General features: G+C 46.4%; 1 protein-coding gene and 1 long non-coding RNA gene across 2 annotated transcripts; one reads left to right on the top strand and one right to left on the bottom strand.

The window, feature by feature from the left end:
• On the top strand, positions 1-14182 carry TNFSF15 (TNF superfamily member 15). The gene is made up of 5 exons (XM_083806935.1): positions 1-556; positions 659-932; positions 7356-7407; positions 7774-7821; positions 13155-14182. The coding sequence occupies exons 2-5, from the start codon at positions 735-737 to the stop codon at positions 13580-13582; spliced, it is 726 nt and encodes a 241-aa protein (XP_083663061.1). The 5' UTR covers positions 1-556; positions 659-734; the 3' UTR covers positions 13583-14182.
• On the bottom strand, positions 7828-27556 carry LOC310884759. The gene is made up of 3 exons (XR_014574381.1): positions 26993-27556; positions 25913-26034; positions 7828-13201 (listed from the first exon to the last, which is right to left on the bottom strand). It is a non-coding gene; the product is annotated as an uncharacterized lncRNA (long non-coding RNA).
• Between the last annotated feature and the right edge of the window lie 122 nt (positions 27557-27678).

The raw sequence follows: 27678 nt of genomic DNA, 5'->3' as shown, positions 1-27678 counted from the left end.
GCAATAAAGTCACAGCTTTTCCCTTTCCAAGTAATGATAACAGGCTCCTGGGAAAGTATGGCGATGACGAGTTCAGAGAGCAAGCCCCCGTCGGTCGGGGAGCCAAACACCCGACCGGGGCCTGAGCCCAGGCTGCTTGGTGCAAAAGGTACTCATCGTGCAGCCTGCAACCTGCCTCACGTTCTGCTATTACGCAGGAACAAAGTGACATCCCAGAGAAACAGACTCCTTCTGGGTGTCACTTGCAGCCTGCTCACCTTCCCTAAAAGCCTCTTCCCTTTCATCCCGAGGCCGTGCTGAAACTGCGGCACTGCGGCCGCTCGCCCTCGCGCTCCCCCTTTGCTTCTCACTTTCACTCCCATTGGTTTCACGTTCCCTTTGCCACGCGGAAAAGCTTTCAAGCTCATCCAGCCCAGCAGCAGAGTTTATCCTGGTTCCACCCACTGGGACTTTCCTAGCTTCCTCCTACACGCGAGGGGAAAAAAAGGCAGAGGGAGGCAGGCAGCAGGCACCTCGGGGAGCTCGATGAGCCGCGGTGCTCCCTTCCCTGAGCTAGGTTTCTATTGTAGGCGGTGCATTCCTCGGGAGGGAGGGTGCGCGTGTGTCGGTGCCTTCCCACACTCGGGACAGCTCTTATTTAATGGGGGTCTCCATGCAGGGCAGAAGCCAGAGGAGATTTTGCTGTTGCCAGCTCCCAGCCAGGCTCAGCGGCAGCTCACACGTCAAGCGCCGGCATGGACCGCAGGGCTGAGATAACCCTGGAGGAGGAGGCTCCAGTGATCGGCCAAGCCTCCAGGATGCACCTCAAGGAGGACTTGAGGAGGATACGATGCGCTGTGCTGCTGTGCCTGCTGGCCGTGCTGCTGCTGGCATTGCCCACCGCCTACCTGCTGGTTGGAAACCTTCGAGCCCCCACCTCCTGCTCTGGCCAGGTAAGGCTCTGCCGTGCATCGGACCTGCTGCCCTAAGAGGAGGGGAGCGTGGCGTTCCCCATCCCCCATCGTTTGCTTATTTGTTTTTCTGGTTCTTCTCTCTTTATGAGTTTCTCATGTTTAAGGGAAGGCGAGAAGTTCGCCGTTACCTTCCGCCTTCCTTACTCAGAGCCAGTCTGCCAGGGACAACTCTTATGATTGTTCGGTCTTTTTAACTAACGGTTTCTGTTCCTCTTGTCGTAATTTCACTAAGGTCACAGCACAGCATACACCTTTAAAACTTTTACTGGCGTGCTGCAGAAAATGCTTAAGAGAAAGCTCTAGTTGATGGAAATTTGTGTCTCTCCGGTGATTTCAGCCAGATTTTGATACTACGGGTCATTTTCCTCCTTACTTTTGGATTAGCTCTGAGACTTCCCCTACCATGTCCTGTTCCAGCAAACATCTGCTGAGTGTGCTGCTGATGTCAGTGGGTCAGTGCCTTTTGTACATGATCGGGCAGACAGCTGGGGCTCTCATGTATTATCAGTGCAAACTCCTGCGGAGATAAGATTTGGGACAACTACAGTCTGATCCTAAAGCTTGCATCCCACTTTTTTACTCCCCATCAAAGCTTTCTCTATATCCAGGGAACTTCTGAGCTCTTTTGCTTTGACAGACAGCTAAACTCTCTTTGCTCCTAGAAATAAAGGCTGGCTGGTGCAGTCACTTCTAATGCTCTCCTGTGCTGCCCTACTCCTGCTTATGTTAGCCTGCAAGTGTCTACACTCACTGCAGACTATGAATCCAGTAGGACTGCCACATGCCAGAAGGAAGAGTTGTGCATTTGGGTCTCAAGAATTAAGGTTTAAAGGAATTTTAGTTTCAGGTTTGAAATTCCCCACCTAATAAGCCTGCTTGTCATATAGCCGTATGCATACTTAGGAACAGCAAAAGAAAGCAGTGTTAGTAAGCGGCCTTGAGAGCAAACTTCGGACGTAGGAAACATTTTGCCTGCAGATGTTTGGACAGTCTGTCAGCTGTGTCTGTAGCTGCACGCATGTGCGTGCTTGGCTGCACGGAGCAGCACTAGCCCTGCTTTGAACCTGAGCCTGCACAGCCGGCGTGTCACACCCAAGCAGAGCCAGCTCCTGAGTGCATCTTCCACGTTACCCGGTTATAACTTCAGGTACAGCTGAAAGGAAGTGTGACAGCCCTGCACAGTACGTCAGACTGCTCAATTTGCTGATTTCTTGCACGTGTACATTCTGCTGCGCTGTCCCTCTCACTATTATTTAGGCCAGTTGGAGCGGGCGCACACAGACTGAAAAGGCATTTCGGATGGTCTCATTGCTCTTTCTGTTCCCATCCTCTGAGGCTCTGCAGTACCAAGCAGAAAGTTCCATTCTTGAAACAATCGTAAAAAGAAATAGTATCATAATGTTAGCTGTTTGATAGGACTAGCGTGTTCCTGGCTCTTAACCCTGCTGGAAGAGTTAGTGGAGAAAAATATTTGTGACCGGGTTTAGCTTCTTAAGAGGAAAAGCGCAACATAAACCATTAGATTTGCTCTAGCCTGGATTACATGAGCATGTATTTCCATGTGTCTACACTGACTTATTAGTGCATAGTATTCCCACAGTGATGTAACGAGGTGATCAGATGAGTTACAGCCGTTGCATGTCCCAGTGAGGGAGGGAAAATCATCAGGGCTGGCTGCCTGCCTGTGGCGCTTGTGCCAAGCCGAGTGGGTGGAGCGCCTAGCTGCAGTTCCACAGGATCCTGCCTTTGCTGCCTATTTCATTCACTCCACGGATCACTGATGGTGTCACCAGTGTTGTCCAGCAACAGAGCGCAGCTGGGCGGATTTGTCTGCCTGCGGAGCTTGCTGTTAATCCCCCCCTAAGAGCCGTGCCACGGGCTGAGCGTGGGTGCTCAGTCCCACAGCTCAGCACAGCCCAGCTCAGTCCAGGGGAGAGTTTCTGGGTGTACAGGCTCTCAGAATCACGTCTTTTCATGTTTCCATCTGCATTTGAAGACTGAGAACTGCATGGCTAAAGGATGCCTTCTTCACACACCCCATTGAAATCCTGGGCCAGAAGAACTTGTCTGGGACCAGGCATGCGTGCTGGAGCTCTCTGCACACAGCTTTTGGGTGCGAGTGTCCTGGGCGTACCGGGAGCAGGTGGACCGGCCCCGGTTTGCACCAGATGTGGGTTGACTCGCTGTCCCTTGCAGCAGTGAGCTCACAGAAGGAGCTCTCTCGGTGCCCCAGGCCCAGAGCTCAGCCCGTACCTGCCAGATTGTCCCCTCCTCCTGCACTTGGGCCAGCCCGGGGCAGCCAGAGGGACTTGGCTCCGGCATCTCCTGGGAGGCACTGGTGCAGCCAGGCAGGTGAGAAGCAGACGTAGTAAATCCCTGAACCCGTCCTTCCTGGAGCAAGGAGGAGGAGAAGGGTTGTGCAACAGGGGTGTGCCTCTTCAGTTTGCCTGCGGGGTATGACAGTTTGCTCATCTCGGTTTCTGTGTGGGTGCACATGCTGTCACATTCTCCTTGGAAGGGGTATAAACTCACCTTTTCCTCTGGAAATGCCCCTTTCAGGAAAGAGCAGGGCAAATTATGTCATTACAGCAACATGTGTTAACCATCAGCTCTCTCTTTCTTGTGGTATGCTGCATCTTGCATGAATAATTGGTGCCTTGATGATGGTTTCCCTGCACACCTTCCAGGCTCGCTACATGGCTTCCCTTTTGGAAGTACAAATCACTTTCTTCCGTGCTTCAAGACAGAGTGAGGTGAGGAAATAGAGTTCTTTAAGCAATGACACATGGCTTGGGCTATTAGCAGGAAATCTGTAAAAGGGAAGTCAAATTTCAGCCTGAGTGCACAGATCCACCAAGGGGAAGAGCACAGCAGCCAGGAAAGCATCTCCATCTGTCTTAGCAACTCGTTCTGCTAGCCCCGTAACGCAGAGAGTCAAGTCCTGACCTGCAGATGGTACTTGGGCTTGTGTTGGTGGCATCCTTAGCATGGCAGGGCCACAAGCAGTGAAAAGGGAAATTCAATCCAGAAACTGTCCAAAAGGTTGCACATGAACATGTGTGCCATGTCAGCCTCACAATGGAGACGGGAGGTGCCACAGGATGGAAGGGACTTTAAAGTCCTAGCAGCTCCTCCTGGATCTCCCTCCTGCAGTACAAAAGGATATAGCAGCAAAGCTTAGATGAGACAGGCAGAACTATAACCTGTGCAGAGCCAGAAGCCCTTATGGCCCGTCCAAATGGGAACAGAACCCCAAATGGCTTCATGATCCTTAGGGATGGAGAGGTGCTTGGGGAGCAGCAGGGAGCATTGCATCCAGTCCTACGTGTGCGGGACTGTCTTTCCAAAAACCACAAAAATGCTGCTTGATAATGCTTATGCCTCTTGCGGGCAGAGAAGCCAGCACATGCCATGACCCAGCCAAAAACCTCCCACTGGAGGCATCTTTCAGCAGCAGGGGACCAGCAGCAGGGGACCTGTCCAGGCCATGCAGCAGCCCTGGAGCACGCAAAATTGGAGGTACAGGTACTGTGCATGCCCTGCAGAGCCCTGCCTGTAAATTAGCATGTTGCGCTAAAAACAGAGCGGTGGAGGAGCTGGGGGGGATTTTGTTTATTAATCCCCCTGCCTCCAGCACCAAGCTGTGTTTCCCAGGCAGTTCCCCTGGACAACCCCCTCCTTGAGGTGTGAGAGGCAAAGCGCATGCTCAGGGGATGTTTGGTCCTTCTCCTTGGCTTTAGCGAGACATGGATGTAGATGCACTGGGGCTTTTGGACGTTCTTGGTATCAAAGCAACAGAGCAGTGTGTTATGTGCTGCAGTTTTCAGGGTAAGCAGAGCTGTTGGAGAAGTCCTTTGTCCCCAAGTCAGCTGTAAGGTGGGATTTTCAAAGTCACTTGGCACTGGCTACAGTCTTTCTGGAGTAACTGAAGGGAAAATTGAGGCCATGGTCTCAACTTTTCAGAATCACAGCTAAGCAATAAGGGAGAATAGAGAAAAAATCTAATTGCGTAAATGATTTCTGTACTGTCTCATGCTGCTTGGCTCTCCCTCATTTCCTTCATCCTGAAAACTCTTTATGCATCTCCACTACGCCATCAATCTACATCTTTAGGACAAATATTATTAATACCTGGACATTATGTAGCATTTTCTGGTACTGAAATATTTTTCTATGGAAGTTTAGAAGATTTGTATCCCTATCAAACAGCACAATTGGGGAAAAAAAAAAATACCTTTCCCACTTAAAAGAATAATTCACACTCTGGAGCACCCTGCTTATGCACTGCCCCTTAGCACGTAGAAAAGCAGCTGCTGCACGAGGACTATCCACTCGGCATTCTTTGGAAACGAGTAAATTGAAGTTCCATGAAAAGCTTCTTTGTGATTTTTTAGTCAAGACCATTTCAGCGTTTTTGATAAAGCAGCAGGATTCTTCTTGAGATCCTTCCCACTTCCCCATCATTTCTGCTTGTATTGCAATGCTGCGCATATATAAACTACTTCACCAGAAGTTAGGCTTTAAATAACCGGTCCCACTGAAGTTAGATGATTAAACATAGGTTTGTGATTGATTTATAGCTCCCTGTGGTTCTTAGCATTGTTAGGAAATATGTAACTTGATAAATATGTAGAAAGTGCCACATAAATAAAGCTGCAAATATACACATAGGCATCTGGCAGAAAGCAAGGGGGATGTTTGAGGGAAATCCTCGACACAAGCTTGTGCTTCCCGCCAGGGGAAGGACAGTAACCTGGCTGTGACTGTGTCCCATCAGTTGTGTTCAGATACCACAGCAAGCAGGCAGGACCTCAGAGAAAGTTGCTGGTGACAATGAGAGGCGCAGACACCTCGGCACCATTCCTCTCTCAGCCAACACCGAGCTTTCTCCCAGCCTCTCTCCTAGATGACGTTTCCTGCAGGGCAGATGACCCCCGTGCCTGGGCTGTGTGTGTGTGTGTTTGCAGCAGAAAGGGAGGGAAAAAAATATATTTTTCCTTCTCCATTTCTTTTCCAGCACACTGGAGCCATTATTTCAGAAATGATGTTTTTCTGCAGCAGCACATGGCTGCTCGCTGCTGGTGAAACACTTTGGGCTCACCAGATCAGCCAGCAGTCCCATACAACCTGATTCTTCCCCTCACATACTCTCCTTGCTATAACCTGTGTAAATTATGCATTTTCAACTTCTCCTGCAATACTTGGAGCTGTGTGAGATGCAGCCACTGGGAGACAACTTCAGCACCTACATGCTGGTATTATTTCAGCCTGGTTTTTGAGCAATGCACATCACACCGTCTGTTGCAAGCCGATCAGTGGCAGCTTGCTGTACCCAATAAATTCATTGCAGCCATCCCTGATGCACACCATACCTCACCAGGCAGCCCCGAGCTGGCTGCGTATCACCAACCACTGGCCACCTGCAGCCACACTGCCAGCATCATCCTACCAAGCACCGTGCCTGGCACAAGCACAAGGGACGACGCTCCCCATGCTCCGGGGAGGCCGCATCCAGTGTCAGCATCCCGCAGCTCCTTCCTTCCCCCTGCAGCGTGCTGGGTTCAGGCTGCCATGGCAGGGCTTGCTCCTGGCAAGGAGCCACGGGCCATGCAGGATGAGTCAGGAGCCACCCGGAGGCGCACGGCATGCAGCCGGTGGCTGCCCTTTTTTTGCTGCTTGACCCAGATGTCAGCACCGCTTGGCACAGGCCCTGCTACCACAGGGACGGGTCATAAATATGCTGGTGCTCAGTGCTAGAGGAACATTTAAGATGCAAGCGAACATGAAACAGCCTGCCTTGCCTTGGGGCTCCCAAGAACTCAAGGCAGACCTAAGTGATAGACTTACAGTCTGAAATAACTCAGAAAGGGAAGCAGGGGAAGCAGCAGGTCTGTAGCTGGTACAACTCTTAGTTTCTTTGCTAGCATTTTGGATGCAATTTGCTCAGCCCTGCTGAGGCGTGAAGCAGGGAAGAAGGGAAGAATGTCTCACATTGCTCTGCTCGCTCTGTTTCGCTGCATGGATGGAGACAGGAGTCACCAAGCAGTGGTGCTGGGTGGGCATATGGTCCCATAAGAGCGTTAGCGATGGCCTCTGCCCCAGCACTGCCACAGGCTCACAGCCCATGAACAAGGCTGGAGCCAAACCCAGCCATCACAGGAGCCCAGCTCCTGTCCCTGGCACCTTTTCTGAGATGTGGGTGGTTTCTAACAAACAGTAAAAAAAAATAAATAAATAAACCTCTTGCAATGAGGCAAAGCTCTGTTGGGGCTTGTCCTTTTACTTAAAAGCTGTAGCTGAGGTGGAAGATATCAGTGTCACATCTCATGTTTTCAGGGATAACACAAACTGGACCCTGGTGGAGGAGCCCTGGAGCTAACCATTTGCACTTCTCTCCCACAGGTCGCAGACGAGAGGGGCTCTCACCTTCTGAAGCAGCGGGCAGTAGAAACTGGTAAGTTTGCTGTCCCCTTCCCATCCCCGGCACATTTGTTTACTGAGGTTTTGCAATTGCTGCCGCTGCGCGCAGGGCTGACACCTCCCCGCCCACTCTCATGGCCCAGATCCCCTCAAGGCAGGGAGGAATAAGCCACAGGAGGCAGGAGGTGGGGTACAGCAGGGGCCGTAGCGAGGGGCGAGCACTTCTGTCCCCATTCCAGCACGGGCCCACACCTCCCCAGCAGCTCACTGGGACCAGTAAAACTCCCTCAGAGAGCCAAAGTGTGGTTTCGGGAGCCCGTGCACACCCTGCGCCCAGCCAAGCAGGGGAGTGCTCCCCCTCCACTCACTTAACCCTTCTTTTTTTCTCTTTTCCCCTCAGTCACAGATACAATTCCCAGTGCAGAGAAGCCAAGAGCGCACCTGACAGGTAATGCTCGTTCAATACCAAAGCGTTCCCCTCAGGCCTTACAGCTGTCGCAGTGCAAAAACCTCGGTTTATACGGCTCTGATAGGATCAGGTGTTGTAAGAAGCAGGGGAGCAATAGTCATCGGCTTTGCTTTGCGCTGCAGATTTACCACGGCGGTGTGCGTAGGGAAGGGCCTGCAGAGGAGAGGCAGCCAGGACCGGAGCCGCTTCTCCTGGTTGCTGTCACCAAGCGAGCACTCGGGCCTCTGAAACCAAGCATCAGTGAGTGCCCGCTTTCTTAGGAAAGGAGCCCAAGTGAGCTGTGATTTACGAAGAACTACCAGCTTCGAAGCCAAATGAGGTCATTAAGTCCAGTTTTAGGGCCCCTATTTTTGTAAGCCCTGACTGAAGCCACACATACTACGTTCCTATGAAATAGCCACCTGTTTTTGGTGTGATCATCTCTAACGCACGCTGGAGCAAGCAAGGGAAGAGCTGTGCCCAGCTGAACCCCTCTGAGCTCGTACATGTGACAGGAGAATGCCCTCACAAAGCGCTGCTGTGGGGCAGGTGATCTCGCTGTGGAGCTGGGGCTCTCATCACGCCAAGGCCCCTGTCCTGAGCCCTCCTCCCTCCCTCCAGGTCCACCTTCCTGGAAAATTTAGGGATTACCAGAAGGGGAACAGGTTCACGGCGGGTTCCCATCTGGATGGGACTGAGTGCTGAAGGGCCCCCCAGCTGCTCTGAGCTTCTCCCATCTGCCCACTAAGGCAATTTGCACTGCAGTCTTCCCCAGCACCCTGTGTGCTGTCCCAGGGGAGCACCATAGTAACCTGAACCACGCAAGACGCTGCATGAAGCTTCACACAAATTTACATACAGGGTTGAAGCAACTAGTGCTTCAGGGCTGAGTTTTTCCCTGGCATTGTTTACTTTTGCTAATCCACAAATTCCTTCCTAATGCACACTCTCAGTCCCATCTCCTTCCTCTTGCTAGAACATCCAAATGGGCCTGTCCCTGCTCAAAGCACATCCTTGTGTAAATGCAAGCTGGCAGGAGCAGAAGGACCACGTCTGCTAATGTAGGTCCCCCCGTTTCCCAAGTTGCCACATGACTGAGACCCAGAAGCTCCCGGGGTGGCTGACTCAGAGCTGCAGCCAAAGTGCTGCGCTGCTGACAGGAACTTCCCTGGGTTGCACAAAAGTCCACTTGTCACAGGGAAGCACCCAACAGTTTACTCCAAATTTCCTCAGGCCTCCCGTTTGCAAGAACTCCTTCGCCATCATTCCCAAGCAGCGCCCCTGGGACGCTGCCTGTCCTCCTCAGCCTGATGTTTCAGCCCCATCACTGTTAGCCATGAGAAGGAAAAAGCTATGTTTTTTCTCACTCCTTTTCTGTGCAAAATGGAGCTGGGGACCTGAGCTGAAGGCATCTAGGCTGCTGTGCTACATAGCCATCAGGAAACCAGACGTCCATGAACTTGTCTTTAAGCTTTTTTTTTTTTTTGAATCTCAAAATGGTTTGTGTTAGAAGGGACCTTAAAGCCCATCTAATCCCTCCCACCAGCCCAGGCTGCCCCCAGCCCCATCCAGCCTGGCCTTGGACACTGCCAGGGATGGGGCACCCACAGCTCCTCTGGGCAGCCTGTTGAGCCCAGGCATATTTTGGGGCTTCTCTGCACCCTGTAAGCAATGACTTCCCAAACTTAGTGGTGCATCATAGTCAGAAAGCTGTGCTGTTCTAAACTTGTTATATAACTTCTTGAGTGTCATCCTGCTCTTTGCTTATCAGAATCTGTGACTGACTTGTGCATAGAAAGTGAAAAAGGAATAATTATTCTTTAGATATTTCTTGCATTCCACCAAATCTGGCACCTTCTTCAGTTAAAATAGTAGACTAGGTACTCTCCCTCACAGGAAATCTCTTCCAGATCCCTATCTGTCTCCTTCTAGATTTAGGAACATATATTCTGAAGGTGAGAACAGAGGAGTGAGGGGAATGAGAACTAGCTGGAGTACTTAGCATGGGAATGCACCACTGAATTAACAGTAGCAGGATGACTCAATGTTTTGGTCTCTGTTCCTTTATGAAAAATTCTCCACCTGCTCTTGGCCTTTTTAACACGCATCGAGCGTGTTGAACCCATCATGACACTGACATCTCCCTGGTGGCTGTAGCTAGTAAAGAATGGCATGGTCAGCATAAATAATCACTTGGGACTTTTCTCCATCCCCATTCTGCCCCATGCACTTGTTCATACTTGGTGCTGGCTGCTCCATGCTGTGCCATCATCCCCACTGTTGTACTGGGCTGTACTTCAGGGGAAGATGCAGACCAATGCCTATTTCTCCTTGTCACCAGCCTGGAGCACAGCTGGATGCAGCATGTTGCAGAAACCCCATCAAGTACCTGGCTGGCATTTATCATGCTGCAATGCTAATTATAATAAGCACTCCACTAAATCTGGGTAGAAAAACACTTTTTGGTTCCACTTGGTTGTCGAACCTTCTAAGAACAGTTATTAAACTCCCAGGGCACAATCTTGAGCAACAGAGACTCTGCAGCCATTGTGCTTTGCAATACGGCATGCCGCACAAAGCTGTACTCCACAGGAGACTCATACCCTCATCTCTTTCTTATAATACAGCTGACAGTATTAGGCCATCACACCAGTGAGGGCCATGAATTGTAGAAACCCCACAAGTTCACCAACATGCCATGAATGCACCCAAGAGCTGCTAAGCAATGGGGATTCCCCAACAAGAAACTAAACCGAAAGGGATCTTAGGAAAAGAGAAGAAATCTGGCATGTAAGTGATACCAGAAACTAAAAACGCAGAGGAAACTTGAAGGAGCTGTAGCAATTAATCCCTTACTAAAAGCAGATTTTATTTACTTAGAGGATTAGCATAATATGTATATTTGCTGAAAGTGCGGCTCCATATACTTAAGAAATAAATCAATGACAAATACAAATAGTGCTAGAAAAGGAGCTATACTGTATTCAAAGGCATTTGAACATGCATTTTTTCCTCTTGGTGTATCTCTAAAGCATAGAAAAAAATAACCAACTTGGAAACAGAGCATCATTACAGTGAGCACTAGCCTAAAAGGAAGGTTATAGCTACAAAACTTAGAGTTGCCTAATTCTAGAAGTTATGAAATCATGTACTTCGAGATGCGTTTTAGTTATTTAAAAACATTGAAGAATTGAGTGTCACTGACATTTTAAGTGCGTCATTGTACACAGCAAAAAAAAATTCTCATGAAGCTTCTCCTCAATTTTCCCCCAAACTTCACAAGATGGAAAAGAGCCCAGGACATTTTTGGGAAATTTTCTGATCCTCTACCTCAAACAAGCTTCCCTCTGTTACCACCTCATCTCTGAGAGGTCTTACCCCAAGCTGTTGTAATCAGCATGACCCAAGTGCTACTTTAGTTTTTGCCAGGATGCAGCCCAGTCCCTGGATGGACACCTGAGGCAGATGAGATGAAGGCAGAGGAGGATGAAGGCAGACCACAAATACTTTCACTTTCTTTTACTCCTCTCTTTCTGTATCAGGCAACGCTTCGTTGGCTCTAAGCCTCATAGTCCTTATAATACTTCTATATTTTAGCTTGGCTTGCTGTCACAATCCCTGTCTATTGCCCTCCCATACAGAAATACTCTCTTCATGTGCTTTGCCTCCTGGGAAAAAATAGACAGATGTAATTCTTCAGCAGCACTGACAGGCAGGCTGAGAAAAAAAAAAAAGCCATTATTTTGTTGGGCTACTTGAAGAATATGCAGGAAATTGCACTTCTAACATCAGCTTGTCTCCTTATTGGTTATCTATTGCCAGAAAAAAAAAAGGATGCCATAGGACTGAGCATATTCATTTTCCTGAATCTCATGTCACCCAGAGTAAACATAAAGGTCATTGCCAAGCACTTCAAAGTGCTCCCTTACCTGCATTCAGCTTGCCTCCCTGCCCATGCACACACACCTCTTCCCCAAACACTGAATCAAAATCAACTTTAAACATTAACCTAAGTTCATGAAAAAGAAAAAGGGTTGGTTTCCTGGAAATCAGTTGACTCAGTCTTTCTCAGTGTTTAACATCAACTTTCCAGGTTTGCTCTAATACCTGGCAGAATCTCAGCGGTATGTATGCTCTCCACCACTTCGGCTGCTGTTTTAGCACAACAATTTTATGTGGCAGTCAGTTAAGGGCAGAGAAAACTCTTCTGCTGCTGTGCAGAAGGAATAAGTGCTAGGGCTTGTTCTGCTGACTGTCGTGTGAATAAAGTCAGAGCGGCAGAGGAGAGGTGAAGGGAAGAGGGCAGCAGCTCTCTGATTCTTCCTGAGAGCCTCTGCAGCCTGGGGAGCATCCTCAGCCTCTGCTTGGATCAGACCAATGCTAGGGTCTGGATTAGAGATCTGTTAACTGCCAGACCATTTTGTTTGTTTGTTTGTTTTTAAGTAAGAAATAAAGCTGAAGATAACATTAAGCTTAATGTTTTGCTCCATCAAAACATTTTCAAAACACTGAGGTAAAACTGGGTTTTAATATGTGTTACTTTGAAACTGGTCTTTTTAAAGCACATTGGGGTATTCTAGTTTTATGGTAAAATCAAAGGGCACCAGTAAATGAAAGGCAGTTGTACAGCAAAAGGTTTCGTTGTGAACACCCAGAAGGAAAGCTGGGTGCAAGGGCTAACCAAAAGCAACTTGGCAGGAAGAGAAGTTCAGGGGTCTCAGTGCTCGATGACAGATTGCGCTGACTGTTGTGAAACTTTTGCAAGCAAATAGTGTCTGTTATCCTCTGTTAGCACTATGGTGGCATAAACATAACTTCAGTCCATTGCAACTCAAGAAAATGTTGCTCTAATGCTTCTTACTGCTGCCCTGAACCAAGATGTACAGGTGTGAACCATCGCAGCACAGGTCTGTACAACTCCCTAGCACTGCTTTCACTTAAGGACAAGGTTCGTACTCTGAGAGCCGTGGGGTAAAGCAGTCTGTGCTTCTCGATGGTGCTGTGAGACTCAGCCTTTGGGAAGGATGGCCTTGTCGCACCACCTAGGACATCCAGTTGTAGCCCAGCCCTGCAGGCAGCCTGCTTTGGCTGAGGTCTTCCAGCTTTGGCTCCTGATGGCTCAGATCTGGGCACCACTAGACACGGTCCAAAAATGCCACTTGCCGGTTGGCCTGCAGCCAACTTTGTCTCAGCTTTTTAGCTGTAAAATAAGAACCTTTCCCTCCTGGTGTTTTAATTCCCCTTTGGAGTAGAGATCCATTATCATGTTCAGCGGGATTTCCCCAGGCAGAGCAAAGTAACCCATCTCTTCTCCCTCTCTCTTTGTCCTGCAGTGAAGAAACAAGACCTTTCCAGCACCATGGGAAACCACCTGCCAATCCTGCAGTGGGAAGACAAGAAAGGCTTGGCCTTTACCAAGAACAACCTGAGTTATTTCAGCAACTCACTGGTGATACCTGTGTCTGGGGACTACTACGTCTATGCTCAGGTCACTTTCCGAGGGCCCATTGAAAGTTCAGGGAAAGCAAATTCTGTCACTGCCATCATCACCAAAGTCACCGACAGCTACCCCGAGCCCACCCAGCTGCTGACCAGCACCAAGACCCTCCGTGAAGAAGGGAACAGCTGGTTCCAGCCCATTTATCTGGGAGCTGTGGTCTCCTTAGAAGTAGGGGACAAGCTGATGGTCAACGTTAGCAACATTAAGCTGGTGGATTACACTAAGGAGCACAAAACCTTCTTCGGTGCCTTTTTACTGTAGGTCTCTGGCAGCAGCTGGTGGGGGCTGACGTGGCCCTGCTGGACTCTGGTTTGGTGGGGGCGCGTTGGGGTGCTGGTCGCTGTTCTGGTTCTCCTTCTGTACTGTCACTCACCTGCAGCACTCTCTGCAGCCTTAAATTAAGGGGTAGGGAAAGCTGAAGCCGCAGGCTGAATTGAAACAAAGCAAAAAACTCCAGAAAAATGCAAGTCAGGCTAGAGGAAAATAGAAGGTTTTGAAAGCAAAAGCTAACAGCTCTTCAAAACTTTGTATGCTGGGGAGGGACCTGTTATATGTGTGGGATAGGCCTATTTATCCTGAATACTACAGCTAGGCTGCATCACTAACTCCTCTTCTAATATACAATTTCCTCATCTCGAAAAAAAAAAAAGTGTTTTAAACTTTCCCCAACACTTCCAGTATAGTTTTGCATTACCACACTTCAGATTCTCAGTTCTAAAAGGTAATTATTTTTTGTCATTTCCTTAGAAATAGATTTGCTCAGTACTTTGCACTAATATAAAACCCACATTAATCATTAACTGCTTAATTAATCCCTTCCAACTTCCCTGTAAAGTAGATTAAAATTATATTGCATTTTGCAGAAGCTACCTGATTTTTTTTTTCTCCAGGAAATTGTTTACAGTTATGTAAGTCAATATGCAGGCTTAAGCCTTTATGCAAAACTTCTAGGGAACATGCAGAAATGCTTTCTGTTTCAGCATGACAGCGGAATCCCCCTGTCAGATCCTAACATTAGGAAAACAGAAAAAAACAAGGCAGAGGCACGCAACAAAGTTTTCTGCACTATTTAAAATCAACCAACGAAATTTCAAGAGAAACCTTCTGCAATATCTGGTTTTCCAATTCGTTTAATGCAAAGCAAGTGCAACTAAAGAAATCACTGCCTTGCTGCTCTCCCCCCTTGCAACCACTGCTACAGCAGTATGCAAAACGCAAAGGACTCCCCAGCCTTTGCCTGGGCGAGGGCTGCCAACTAGCAGCCCGTACAAAAAGTTCTCGGATCCAAAGACAAGATCATGGTGTGCCACAGCCAGGTGCAGAGCTCAGGAGCACTCAGCTTCCCATCTTGCACTTCTTTTTTTCATGGACTTGCTGTCTCTCCGGGAAATTCCGCAGCTTTCCTTCTCCTCCCACAATAAATACATCACTGACAATGACTCAGGTCACGTTCCAGTAGATGCAGGCCTCGCACTCTTAACTGCCCGGAGGTCTCACACCTGAGCACCTACCACTCAGCCATTCTGCAGGGGCTGGCTAGCGGCCAGGCTTTACTCACTGCAGCTCTCTTTTTTTTTGCCTTACCTCATTGGGCTCCCTCCGTTTTCTTCTTCTTGGTCAGAAGCGACAGCAAGGCGTGATTCCCTAGCTATTGTTTCCACCCAAAGCCATGGCAGGGCCCAAAAGCACGCTGTTAGTGCCAGGGAGGCACCAGGGCTGGAGAACCCACGGGACTGGGGACAGGGGCTCGGAGCTGAAGGGCTTGAGTGGGCAGAGGAGCTCCCTGGTGGAGGCAGCCCAGCTACAAAAGACCACGTGCGACATTGCAGCCTGATCAGCAGTAGGCTGCTTTGGCCACAGCAAGCCACTTCCAAGCAGAGACAATTTATTGCTATATAAAGATCTGTTTGAGGTGAGAAGGCAAAACACAACAGAAGCACAGAGAAGGGCCAAGCAGATCAGAGTATGAAGGGAAGAGAGAGGCAGAGAGGTGGGAAATCCAGGCAATATCTGGGTCTCTACCTCTTCATGGCTTGGGTATAAGCACTTCTGGGCTAACAGCAAGACTATGCTTCTTAATCCTAGCAGATCTTTTATCCAGTTAAATCATCTCAGAAAAGCAAGCTTTTTGACCATCCTTCCCTATTCTGCAGTGCCTTGGTCCCGTAGTAGGTTCTCAGTCACCCTTCACTGTTCTATCTACACCGAGGCAGTATTAAGCACAGTATTAAAATACACAGTATTAAAAGCTAGGGTGTTGGCATCTTGCCTTGCTCTTCTTTCCTCAGTGGATGTCTTTCTTACTTCCTGCTCCTCCTTGAGTCTAGGCATCAGATGTTGGTCCACTGTACAGTATAGCCCACCTAAGACACCTTGACATTGCTGCTGCATCAAAACCTCCTTAGAGTTAGCTTCTCATCCTTTCTTTGACTTGTCCTTCACTTTCCCCACACCCACATCTCAGCTGTCCTCTTGATCCATTTCTCCCTCAGGCACCTTCCTTCCTTCTTGGCCCTATCCATTAAGCATAAGGACACCTCTTTGCCCAAACCTAAATTTCTACACACAACTTCTCTCTTATAATCATCCCAGTGCACAGAAAACTGGTATTCGAAAATAGATCAAGACAGCAGAAAGTAAAGGTAGCATACCTGCTAGTAGCTGCAAATGCCCTTGGCCAAAACATCCTGTAGTTCTTTTATTAGCTAGATTCACTTCCATTTTTAAACCCTTATTGCTACGTTTCCTTCATCTGTTCAGTCTTTTATGCTAAAACTACCTCTTGGAGACAAGAGGAGTTATTCCATATGTATCCACTCAGCACCTAGCATACAATCTGGTCTTGTTATTTCTCAGAAAGGGCAACTCATCATTCACCACCTTGGCAGGGCTGTTCCTACTGCTCAGAAATCCCATTTTTTCCCTTCGCACCATCAAAAAATGTGGTGAGATCGCAAGTTCAGGAAAAGGTTGTTCTCAGGGAAACCCTAAGACTTGCCATTTCTTAGATTTTCTCAAACATTCTCTCAGCACCCCATACTGAGGCCTTCTGAGCTGCTGATCCCTTCGTTGTGTGCCCAAAATACGATCCAAATTCATGAAAACATGATGTTTGCAGGTCTTGCAGACCACCACATGGAGGCACTTAATGTGACTAGCACACCAAAGAACATGGCATATCTCATAAAGAGGAGACTTAAGTGACCTCTCCAGGACAGGTGATTCTCAGCAACTATGTGGGAAAGCTTTTATGAAGTTATAGAGGATGAATTTGATGTATCCTTGGAGAAAATTGGAGTGCAAATTCTAGCTGTACTAAGTTACAGAAATTCAGAAAGCTCTTTACTTCTACAAATGAGGTAACGTAGCATTCTTCTGAGGCCATAGGGCAATCCTGATAGGCTTGTAGAGCAGATTTCCATAAAAATTATATCCAAAGTCATCATCACTTAATTACTGTTGCACTGAATATGATAAATATGAGTTTCAGGGGACAGAAATTGTGCGTGCAGTATATAACATAATAAAAGAAACTTCTAGGGAATACATACACATATAGACATGTTTATATATTTATACATATTCCATACAAGTTTTAGGAAGTGCTTTGGCAATAACAAGCCCCTTCTATAACAAGGTACATCATTTTTGTCCACTGTACACTGATGATAATTTTCTCAAGCAAAAACTTGCCTGCTGCTCTAACAATACAGGTGTGACTCTTGTTCCATTAGCCATGTCACAAAAATATTTATTTTAGTCCATAGCAAGCTCTCCTACCCCATTATTTACACCAGCTTCTAGCACGTTTAGCACAGTAGCACACTTTATATATATCATAAAGTAATTTATCTGGCATTACTTGTTTTAAAGTGGTGCAGGCATATTAACGTGCACACATCTACCCCAGTGGAAATTCTCCCTTTCTCCCCTTCCCTCCATACAGCGCTAATGTTTCTGTAATAGTGACTAGCAAGTATAATAGCAAGCACACGGGCTGATTCTGACCCAGGGACTCCACAGAAGCCAATGGCACAACCTCAGGGTAAAACTGCTTAAGATAGAATTCAGGCTCAAAGAGAAATATTGCAAGTAGACTGAACCCAAGTTGCGAGTGATCTGATTTTCCCAGAGCTAAATAAGGATAGAATTGTTCTCAGAAAATCACGTTTATTGAATTAGAAAATTTCTTTAATGTAAATCATTTCTGGAGATGTGAAAATGCGTATACATCAGCATTTTCAATTGAATGAGAAGATGATGAAATCGGGCCTTGTGAACAAGTGACCTTTCAGTTTGTGGTCACACTGAAACTATGTTTTGTTTTGGGTGGATGTGAAACTAGAACAGTTATAAGAAAAAGTCCAAGCTGGAGGAATAGGGTTCAAGTAGGCAGCTTGTGCTACATGAACTAAAATAATTACGTGATTTCAGATTTTGACCCTTTCATTTTCCAGTAAAAGAGATATTTAAGCACTATACAGAATAAAAACATTGAAAGAAAAATAAATTTATTTTTTAATATGAAGTATGATCAAAATATTTTTGTTCTTAGGAATTTTGTTCTTCCCCAATCACTTTGATCTCCAAAAAGCTAACACTAAATATAACCCAAATTCATACAATGGTTCACTTACCTACTGCTTCCTTTCCCCTTAAAAACTAATAATAAGCATTAACTCTCTCTCTGTATAGATATCCAAGTAAATTTAAATCAAGCTATAAAGGATTACAGCTCCAATCTTACCAACATACGCTTTACTTAGTCTTAAGCATGTGCCTAAGATGGGTAACATTGTAAAAGCGAGCTCAGTTTTCCTATCTGGAGTATGGGAGGAGTAAAATCAAATTAAAAGCGATGTGTTTTACCTATGTTTACCCTGAACTACACCATTATAGGAGGAACCCCCCAAATAAGGAGCACTCACACGGACCATCGTCAGCACATGTATGTTGGCAGGATTAGGGTCTAGAGGTGGAAAGTTAAAGGTCATGTTCCTTAGTAAAACATGACCCAAATAACAAACAGTAGGCCGCTGAGATGATTTTGGACATTGCAGTTAGCAGATGTCAGCTTGAGTAGACCCCCAGAAGGAAGGGATGTGACCAGTCTGTATCACAGCGCAGCACAGACCAAGTGGGATGGATTAAGGTATTACTTGTGATTTTCAATACAGATAAACCATATTTTGAAAGATTGTCATTTCTGAACTCTGTATAACTGATCATATTGTGCTCTGTGTTTATTAATCTCCTGGGTGGCCCATCATTTCAGATGAGAAATGAAGAGAAAATTCGTTCTTTAGAAGAATCAGACAGCGTCAATAATTTTTGCCCAAATCTGGGTATTAAGCACCAGTATAGCATTTTGCTACTGTAATGTATTTTCATTAAGTGATTGTATATTGTCTTATGCTTCAGTACTGATGTTCACTTTTACCGGTAGAACAGACAGACTTAGTTTTTTGTTTCTAAGTTTTATGATAATAAAAATGCAAGTTAACTAACCTGAGAGCTTCTGATCCTGGTCCCCTTCCAAAGACACTAACCCAACTGCACACATAAGGTTGATCAGATAATACAGCCAAACACCCATGCTGCTGTGTGTTAATCACTGTTATTGCAGTTAGCAATCCTGCACCAGAGTGAACTCAAATGTTTTTCTTTGCCCCAGGAGTTAATAGGGCTTCCCTTTCAAAAGACAAAACAGAAGTCGACCAGATTTTCTTTTCCATTCATTTTTCCCCTTTGCAGTGTGGGAAACAGCTGGTTCCTTTTTTTTTTCTTCTTCTTCCTTTGTCATTTCTTAATACATTTTGAAGAAAGCCCTGTGGAAAAGCAATGCTCATCAGAAACTGCATTGCAGTCATACTGTCAGTCCTGAGTCAGGGCCCACTGCTGAGCAGATAAGGGAGATGGGAACCATGTTATTCCAGCCAGCTTTGAAAATCACCACCTGACCAAAAAAAAAAAAAACCATTTGCCCTGACTACAGCTATACATGAGAGCACCTTGGCAGTTTAGGAACTCAGCATTTCCAATTTCTCTGCTACTGACTGTCAGACGTAACCCAGCTGGGAAGCATTGGCCAAATGAGGGTTCAAGACTTGAGTGAAGGCAACAGAGCTCTGGGCACCCTTAGTCCTGTTCTGCATGGAGCTTTGCTGTCCTTACACACTCAGTGTAGTAGCAGTACCCATTGGATATGTACTTCTCATCCTGGATGGTGTTATCTTCAATCCTTTGCTGCCAAGAACACAAACTCTTCCTTTTCTGCTAGAAGAGTTAAGAAATATGCCTACTGGGACAATATTTCTGATCTCCACAACTTGTCATTTTCCTGGCTTGAATGCCAAGTAGCATTTCTAAGTTAATTCAGAAGTGATTTCTGATTTAAAGCTACGTGCTCTGGCTCAAGTAAGGTTTTCACTTGGAAACTCTGATGGAGGAAGCATGTTTACCCTGGCTTTCATCCACTCACATACCTGAGATACTTTGTTAGGCAGGTGGCAGCTTCGGTAGAGCAGCCAAGAGTTAATTAGTAGGAAACAGGCTTTCCCCCATAAGAATTCCACAACAAAAAAGTGCATTTCTTTTGAATTCAATAGCTACCTCAGATTCAGAGAATAGCAAAGGTGTTTTTTTCTTTTTTAATCTTCCTGCTTTAACCTGAGCTAAGCGGAATTCCCTCATTTTATTGTACTTTGTTTAGAGTGAAATGGCAGTAACATAGCTGTAGTAGCTTGAGTTACCATCTTTGTAGTCTAAATACATTGGCATGTACGTTCCCTCCACATGAGGATTTTGCTTCATTTTCCCTACCTTTCTCATCCAAAAGTTGGATATTCTTAATAAATTTTTATGTTCTCTTTCTAGCAAGGGTAGAGATTTCTAAAAGGCCACCTCCCCTGGAATGGGTGGAGATAAGACCTTCTCGTCTCCCAAAGCTGCAGAGGAATGTATAAAAAGATAATATTTTACTAGCTAAATGCAAGTGAGATTATAATAGCAGCACTCAGCAAGGGACAGCTCTCTCCAGCCCCCACACAGCACTGCACTCCCTTCCCAAGAAGGCTGGATAAAGCTGCTCAGATAGTTACTGCCTGAGCAGAATCTTCACTATGTTTGGTGTTAACAACTACATCCATGGACATGGGTGGTGAAGGGAGAATCTTACTTTCATGTGATGCATTTGTTATTCCACTAAATTCACCCGGGACAGTAGGAAAGTTTAACTTCTTGAGGTGCCCAACCACAACTAGATCTGCAGCTCACCAGCTTTGTTCTTGCATGAAGACCCCTTTTCCAGGCTGGGAACAATTTCAAAAGTCACTTAATACACCCAGCTTTTGGGAGAAGCTTTGAGTTCACTCTGGCAGGGCTTGAAGACTGTCTCAGTTGGTGCTCCATCCTGCAAGATGCTTCGGAGACAAAGCGGGTGAATGGAAGGAACACTCATAGGAAGAGACTTTACTTCAAAAGTCTCTGCTCATTGACAGGCAGCTGAATAAGGGCCAATTTTTTCCAACACACTCAGCAGCTGTCAGACAGGCTCTCAAAGCTAAGAATCCATTGATTCAGTTTTTTTGACGCCTGGTGCCAAAACCAGACAGGAATCTCTTCAAAAGTGAAGAAACAAGCCAAGTTTATTAATAGCAGCAGTTCCAAATTCATTTTGCCTTAGAAGTATTACTACAAGTCCTTTGGAATAGCATGCGAAACATCACCTCAAAAGCTAGAGCCTAGTACCATAAACACCGGGTTACTGTAAATAGTACATCATTAAGTTATTAAATATTACATTAAGTCTTAAATTATTAAATACTATATTATTAAGTGCCATAAGTAGGAAGGTTTGGGTGGTTTTGCTGAATTATGAACTAAACTAGCTTCCAGATGCTCTCATTCTTGTACAAATCAAGCTATGTTTTCATTGATTGCAGAGTTTTATCAAAATGTCAAAAAGGCACTGAAAATGTTTACTGCTTATTTATTGGTACTGTACATATGTCAGTTATATGTAAGAAATTGCAAAAAACATGGTATAAAGTTGAGATCTATTAAACTTAACAGCTATTTACTTTAGCAGATGTCTTTGATGTCTTCTGACAAGGAAGTTTATACATATTTTTTTAAATATGTGCTTTAAAATAAAAAATAAAGGCACTTCTATTCACCTTGATTCCTGAGTCCTTCTGTATTCTAATATCTACCAAGTGCTCATATTTACAGCTGGGAAAGGCAGACATTTGTTTACCCATAACAACATGGTTAAGTGTGCTATATTTTTCACATAATACATGATTTCACAGATGTGTAGATTTTTTTGTATGCAAGCTATTAATACATTTGCATACAGAATATACACTCAGGGCGTTATTAATCCTAATATTTCAGGAGCAGTGAAATTCATCCCTCTTCATCTGAGGACCAATTTTGGACATTTTCTTGAGCCTTTGTTTTAAGGCCTGCAATTAGAATATTTTGGTCCAGTAGCATACAATCATATATCAGGGAACCGAAAGTTATAGTCTCACTACTCTTCCCCCTTCCCTTCCCCCAGACAAAGCTAGCTGAATCTCACCATCATTTAAGGTGCTTAACTCTGTGGAGAAAAAAAAAAAAACACACAACCAAAGAGTCAGTACATCCTGAAAACCACCTACCATGCTTCGGTATGAAAAAATCCCTATTTAACTGCTTTCCGCTCTATACTAGTAAGATTTAGTAAAAACTCATTATGTTCTGAGATTTGTATAGAATTTCAAAACATTTGAGCAGGACTACATCTGCAGTCCAGAAAAGACCTTTGTGTGGGTGAACTGAATTCTGAAGTCTCACAACAGGATCCATTTGACCAATCCTATAAACTAATGTTTCTGCCAGAATGGCAATGAAAAAATCCTTAAAAAAAAAGCATTAACACATTTTGTTCATGGCTGTCAACTAAAGTTAGTGGTGGCTCCTACCTGCAGTCTGGAAGCCTGGCATTAGTCTGACTTCCTCAACAGTCAGAGGGAGATGGGGTGACTTGCTCTCTGGGTACATCTCCCTTTCTCTATTAACTGCATACAGCTAGAAATTCCAGCACAGCTGAGGTTAAGCAGTAGGAATCACGCACTGAGCTTCAGTTCTGGGTTGAGAAAGTGACCGTTTGGGTCAGCAGCTTGGTCTGCGGCCTCTCAGCAGCTGCCAGAACTGGGGCCTGAAGCTGGCTACTGCACCAGCCCCTGTGGCTGTTCCCCTCCAACCACCAAGACTACAGCAAGGCATCTGGCTTTTCCCTTGTATTCCACCCCTTTATCTGATATAAATTCATTAAAGTAGGAGAGCCCTGCCCTGTACCACAGGAGGGGAAGAGGTCCATCGCTCCCTGCTGATGGTCCAGCCAGGGGATTACCGCAGAGGCACGCAGCAGTCTCCCCTCTGCAGGCAGGATACAGAGGCAGTTGTGCACGCAAAGGTGAAAGTGGAAGAGAACTTAATCAAGCAAACAGCTGCCAGAGCAGGATTATCTGTCAAATCATGCAGAATAGTTTTGTTCACTACACTTCCCCTTTCTCATCAGTTCCTGAAAGCAAAGGATGGAAAACGGCATCCTTTCAAAGAGACGGCTAGTGCTGCTTATGCCCCAGCCCTTCAGCTGGATGACTTCACTTTTTGCAGATGTCCCACTTCCTTTTCTGCATGTAAATCAGGGAAATCTCTAGCACAAAAACAAGGAGATATGAAACAACTTTTTCCTATAGCAGTGGGACTGTTCCTCTTTGCTACTGAATTATCTGGCAAGTAGGTATTAACGTGTGGAGAACTCCCCTGTCTGTACAAATATCTAGGTCCACTGAAACTAGACAGTTCCTTGGGCTGTTACCACCACCTTAATCATGGTGACATCTCATTAGTTTTCCTTCAGAGGTCATCCCTTCATACTTTAATGGAGGCGATTAAAAGAAGAGGTGAGACAAAGAGGACTGAAGAAGGCTTTTTCTTTACCCACTGTCTGCATCTAGTTGTCACTTCTGGCTAGGAACATGGGACTGATCTCCTGCGTATCCCATTACTGCTGCCCTTCTACAGTCATAAACCAGATTTGGATGCTTATTCGTCTGGCACATCCGCTATTCCTTACCCCAGCTCCTCAATTACAGTCCAAGCTTCAGAAAAGCACTTATGCAACTATTCTAAGTACATAACCACAAACCATTTCTTTTGGCAAGCACAGTTTTATGTGGGAGTACTTTCTTGCTTCAGTGGGGCACCATGGGGATCGTGCTATAAGGTTGTAAATGCAACAAGGACACCATAGATCTTTAAGGAGGTTTTAGTGTGTTTATTCTCATAGACAGTTCCCAAGAGGTAGCTGAGGAAAACCCACTATTTTTACAGCACTGATCCTGGGCAAAGCAGCACGTTGGCACAGTTGCCACAAGGAATTTTCATGTAATTTCTTCCCAGAAATGCCTCACTGTGTCACAGGGTGGATCTCCCGAGTGATAAAGCTGACTATCATGCTACACCAGCACCTGATCTCTACTTCATGGAAAATCCCAGAGGAAGGCACACATGCTATGATCATGGCTGGAGTGAGTCAGCCATGACCTCAGGGCTGACCTCCTGCAGGCAGAGAGCAGGTCAAAGCAGTGCCTGCAGTCTACCTGCCTATGTCTTCTGCAACCCAAGCCAGGAGAAAAGGGACACCAAGGGACACAAGGCAGGTTCCTGGGACACCCCCAAGCCCAGCGGTTCTGAATTGTGTCATTTCTCCACCCACCCTTTAGTATATACATCACCAGGATAAAAACTTCAAGTGCTAAAGCCAGCCATCTTTATTTCCTAAGTTATGGGTTTATACCCATCTTCTGGTAGCCTAAGAAGCTAACTGATAGCCTCCTTAAGGTGCGCAGCCCCATCATAGCTTGTCTCTGCTCTCTACCCACCTCTGCCACCCTTTTAGAAGGAAACTCATCCCCCAACCCCAAAGGCTCCCAGGTCCCTCTGCTCCCACACAGGACAACTCTCCTCCCACAGTAGACAGTACAGCATAGACTATTTTACATTAAGATTTCTCTAGTGCCAGATCTGTACGAATACCAGTCACACATTTAGTTTTATATTTTTACAGCTTAGAAGTCAGCAAACAAACAGCAACTTCAGCTTGTGCTTCACAAAACACACCCCTAGTCCTCACTGAAGGGCTCCAGTATCATTTAATTGACCTCAGGAATCGCTACCCCAGCTTCTGAGAAGACTCTGCCTTCAGTGGCTTTCCTCCAAGCCTTGAATAAGCAACCGACCACCACTCAGAGGAAGGAAACCAGACTTTTACCCCACTACACATACAGTACTGGCAACATGCAGCACACTTCATTCAGCTCAGGGCTCTCTTACACCAAGCTTTCCATGATGGTCAAACACAGCCTTCAGAGTAGTCCCATACTGCAGCTGCAGGAGGAGGGGAAGAAAGCCAAGTGGCATTTGACCTCTCTTGCACTTGTTATCAAGCCAGCAGTCGGGCTAACCTCATGCTCAGGGCAATGCTGCCACTCCCTTCTGCTTCTTGGAAGTCACGGGAGCAAATGGCTCTGCCTCAGGGCAAGCTGTTGGTATGAGTCTGAAGGTCACCCCTTCACCTCCCAGAACGCCACTTGGTAACACAAGAGGTTTTTGTGAGGAGATTGCAGCTTTAACAGAAGTTCTTGAAAAAAAATTTCTCCACTCAGAAATGAGATTTCTAACAACCTTGGAGACCATGAGGGTCCTCACAGTGCAGGTCCTCCAGGGGTCCCCTACTGGAAGGCCCTGCCATGCTCCACAAAGGCTCTCAGAGCCCTTGACCCTTTTTCCAAGGGCTGTGCCACTAAAAAGTGATTCTTCTGAGCTGGAGCTTTTTACATGACAGAAGCTACAGTAGCCAAGAGTATTGCCAAGTCTAAAGAGACCTGGCAAGAACCAGAAACCACACAGACCCAGGAAAAGGCCATCTCACCCTTCTCCTGCTTTCCAGGGAAGGAACTACACACACCAGGAGCAGACAGAAGCCGCAGGTTCCTCTTGTCCAGGCTCTCACACAGTGCCCCGAGTGTACCTTTACTCCCTTCACCAAGTGGTCTACACACAGCCCATACCTCCCAGGAGGCCTGTTGGGGTCTGAGACACATTGCCAGCCAATAACCCAGCAGGCAGAGCATTCTCCCACTAAAGCAAAAGACCGAAGACCTTAAAAGCACAAGAAACATCCCAAGGTATCAGGCGAGTCCTTTAACAACAGTGGTAGGAGATGCTGTTTAGGGAAAACACATGGGTCTGATCACTGGTTTTGTTGCATTTCCCTCCTGTATTATTGCATCACCATCCACTGTAGCAATAACTTCAGAAAGTACATTCATGCCTATTCCTTTTACTATTAAACTCATGACTAAAAGAAAGGCTCGTGAACAGATTAGTCACTCTGTAAGCAAGTTGGTAATAATTATTTGTGCCTCAATTTCCTCTGAGGGATTCCTTAAATTCCGTGTCTGCTGTGCCAGAACACTCCTATCAGTTTCAGTCTGAAGATTAGAAAAGCCCTTGAGCCAGGGCAGCACATCTCACCTGGAGCACAGGAGCTATGAGATTAGTCTCGTCTGGGACACACTCTCCTTCTTGGCTGAGGCTTTGGAACACAACAGTTGTGTGTCAGCATCCACGTTTCCTGTTGCTTGTCATCCAGGAACCTGTATCACATTAGAGGAACCTCATCAGAAGCCACAACCATGTTGTCTTTACTTCCCATAGGGATACAGCATCTGAGCTGTGGGCCTTCCTCGCTACCAAGTCAGATGTGGAGCCACAGGGATCAGCACAGATGCTAATAACCCAGAGGCTGGTCAGCTTACAGCAACATTTGAGAGCATTCTCCATTGAGCAGAGAGCTTCTTACCAGGGCCCTGTGTCAAAGGGAGCTGCAAGGACCAACTTAGCCAAAGAGGTCAGGACTAGGTGATAGTCCCAGCTAGCTTCCCGTCTCTGATAGGAAACACCACTGAGAAGATAAACCTTTTTGTCCTGCCTTCCTTCCCTCATCTTTACATGCCCTTAGTCTTTGATCTGGGAGACACAAAGAAAACAGATTAGCCAGGATATTGCTGGCTTGTTAGCCTTTTCCCCTTTTTAAGCTTTCCGATGTGGCTCCTCAACAAAACTCAAGTATTTCTTTTCTTCTTTCCCAATTGACTCCAGAGCACACAGCCACAGAGCCAGGAGCCCACCCCACGCTTCTCGGAGAGCCATGCTCCAGGGATTAAGGAGGAGCATAAGGTTGCTATCTGCCACAACACCGCCTTCCCACACAGCAGGAATTTACAAGGAATTTCAGAAGTCAAGCCAACAGGCTCAGACTGCAGGATGATGTCTCCTCGCTCACCCTGTAGTCATCCCTATCAACTACTTCTGTGGATAGGGTTCAGAGAAAGCCTTTGGCTGAAGAAGCTGAGCACTAACTCAGAGTCACATGGAACAGGAGACATCACATAAGCATTAGCCTGAACTATTGCATTATTTGAGCATTTTCCAATCATGTCCTTAAAGAGACTACTTTTCAGAGTTGACTAAATAAACAACATAAGAAGTCTCCCTCAACTCCTCACTGCAGCCTCCCCAAACAAGACATAAAAACCTCACTTTTCCCCGTACCTTCAGTGATGGGCACATCCAGACACCTGGGCCCTGGCACACACTGCAGACCACCCCCCTCTCCCACCCTGCATAAAGAACCCCAGTGCAACACAACCACCTGCTTCTCCCACTCACCCATATATCATCTTCCCCAAGCACACAGCTGCAGGAGCAGAGCAAGTTGGGGCTAATGGAGCCAATTAGCTGTCATTAACACCTTCTTGACCCAAGCCAGTGCTACCCCATCAGCCCACCTGCCCTGAGAGGACTTCTCCAACCCAGTGCAAGCTCTGTGTGTGTCCCTCTGTGCTGCACCTCCGTCTTCAGGAAAATACAGCAGCTGACAAAACCATATCAAAACCCTCTAGCACTGCCTTGGTGCTTTCCAGCTCTCTGAGATGTCTCGGATTCTTCTCCCCTGCTGCATGGGCCTGGCCTCCAAGCCAAGGTTCCCATCCCCATCACCACTCTTCTGACTTGTGCACCCCACTTGCGAGTGATGCCCTGATCCCCATCCACAGATGGCTCCCTTCACTAGTGAGCTCCTTGTTGTCAATGTTCTCAATAAGAATATGTACTGTCTACATTGAAGAACATGTTATGTTCTCCATACTCTCTGTTTCCTGTCTTTGCGGCCTTTCCTGCTTGTATTCAACAACCTAAAGCAGCATCCTGTAATGAAACCAAACTACAGCATCCTATAA

This window comes from Anser anser, assembly GCF_964211835.1.
Source record: "Anser anser genome assembly, chromosome: 21".
Lineage (NCBI taxonomy): Eukaryota > Metazoa > Chordata > Aves > Anseriformes > Anatidae > Anser > Anser anser.
The sequence above is the reverse complement of the archived record's forward strand: the minus strand, read 5'-3'. Positions and strand labels throughout refer to the sequence as shown.

Excerpts from the sequence above, each read along its gene's own strand:
- TNFSF15 (XM_083806935.1), top strand. The coding sequence starts at position 735 with ATGGACCGCAGGGCTGAGATAACCCTGGAGGAGGAGGCTCCAGTGATC. Across the intron at positions 933-7,355 it reads CCACCTCCTGCTCTGGCCAG|GTCGCAGACGAGAGGGGCTC; the intron begins GTAAGGCTCTGC and ends TCTCTCCCACAG. Across the intron at positions 7,408-7,773 it reads GCAGCGGGCAGTAGAAACTG|TCACAGATACAATTCCCAGT; the intron begins GTAAGTTTGCTG and ends TTTTCCCCTCAG.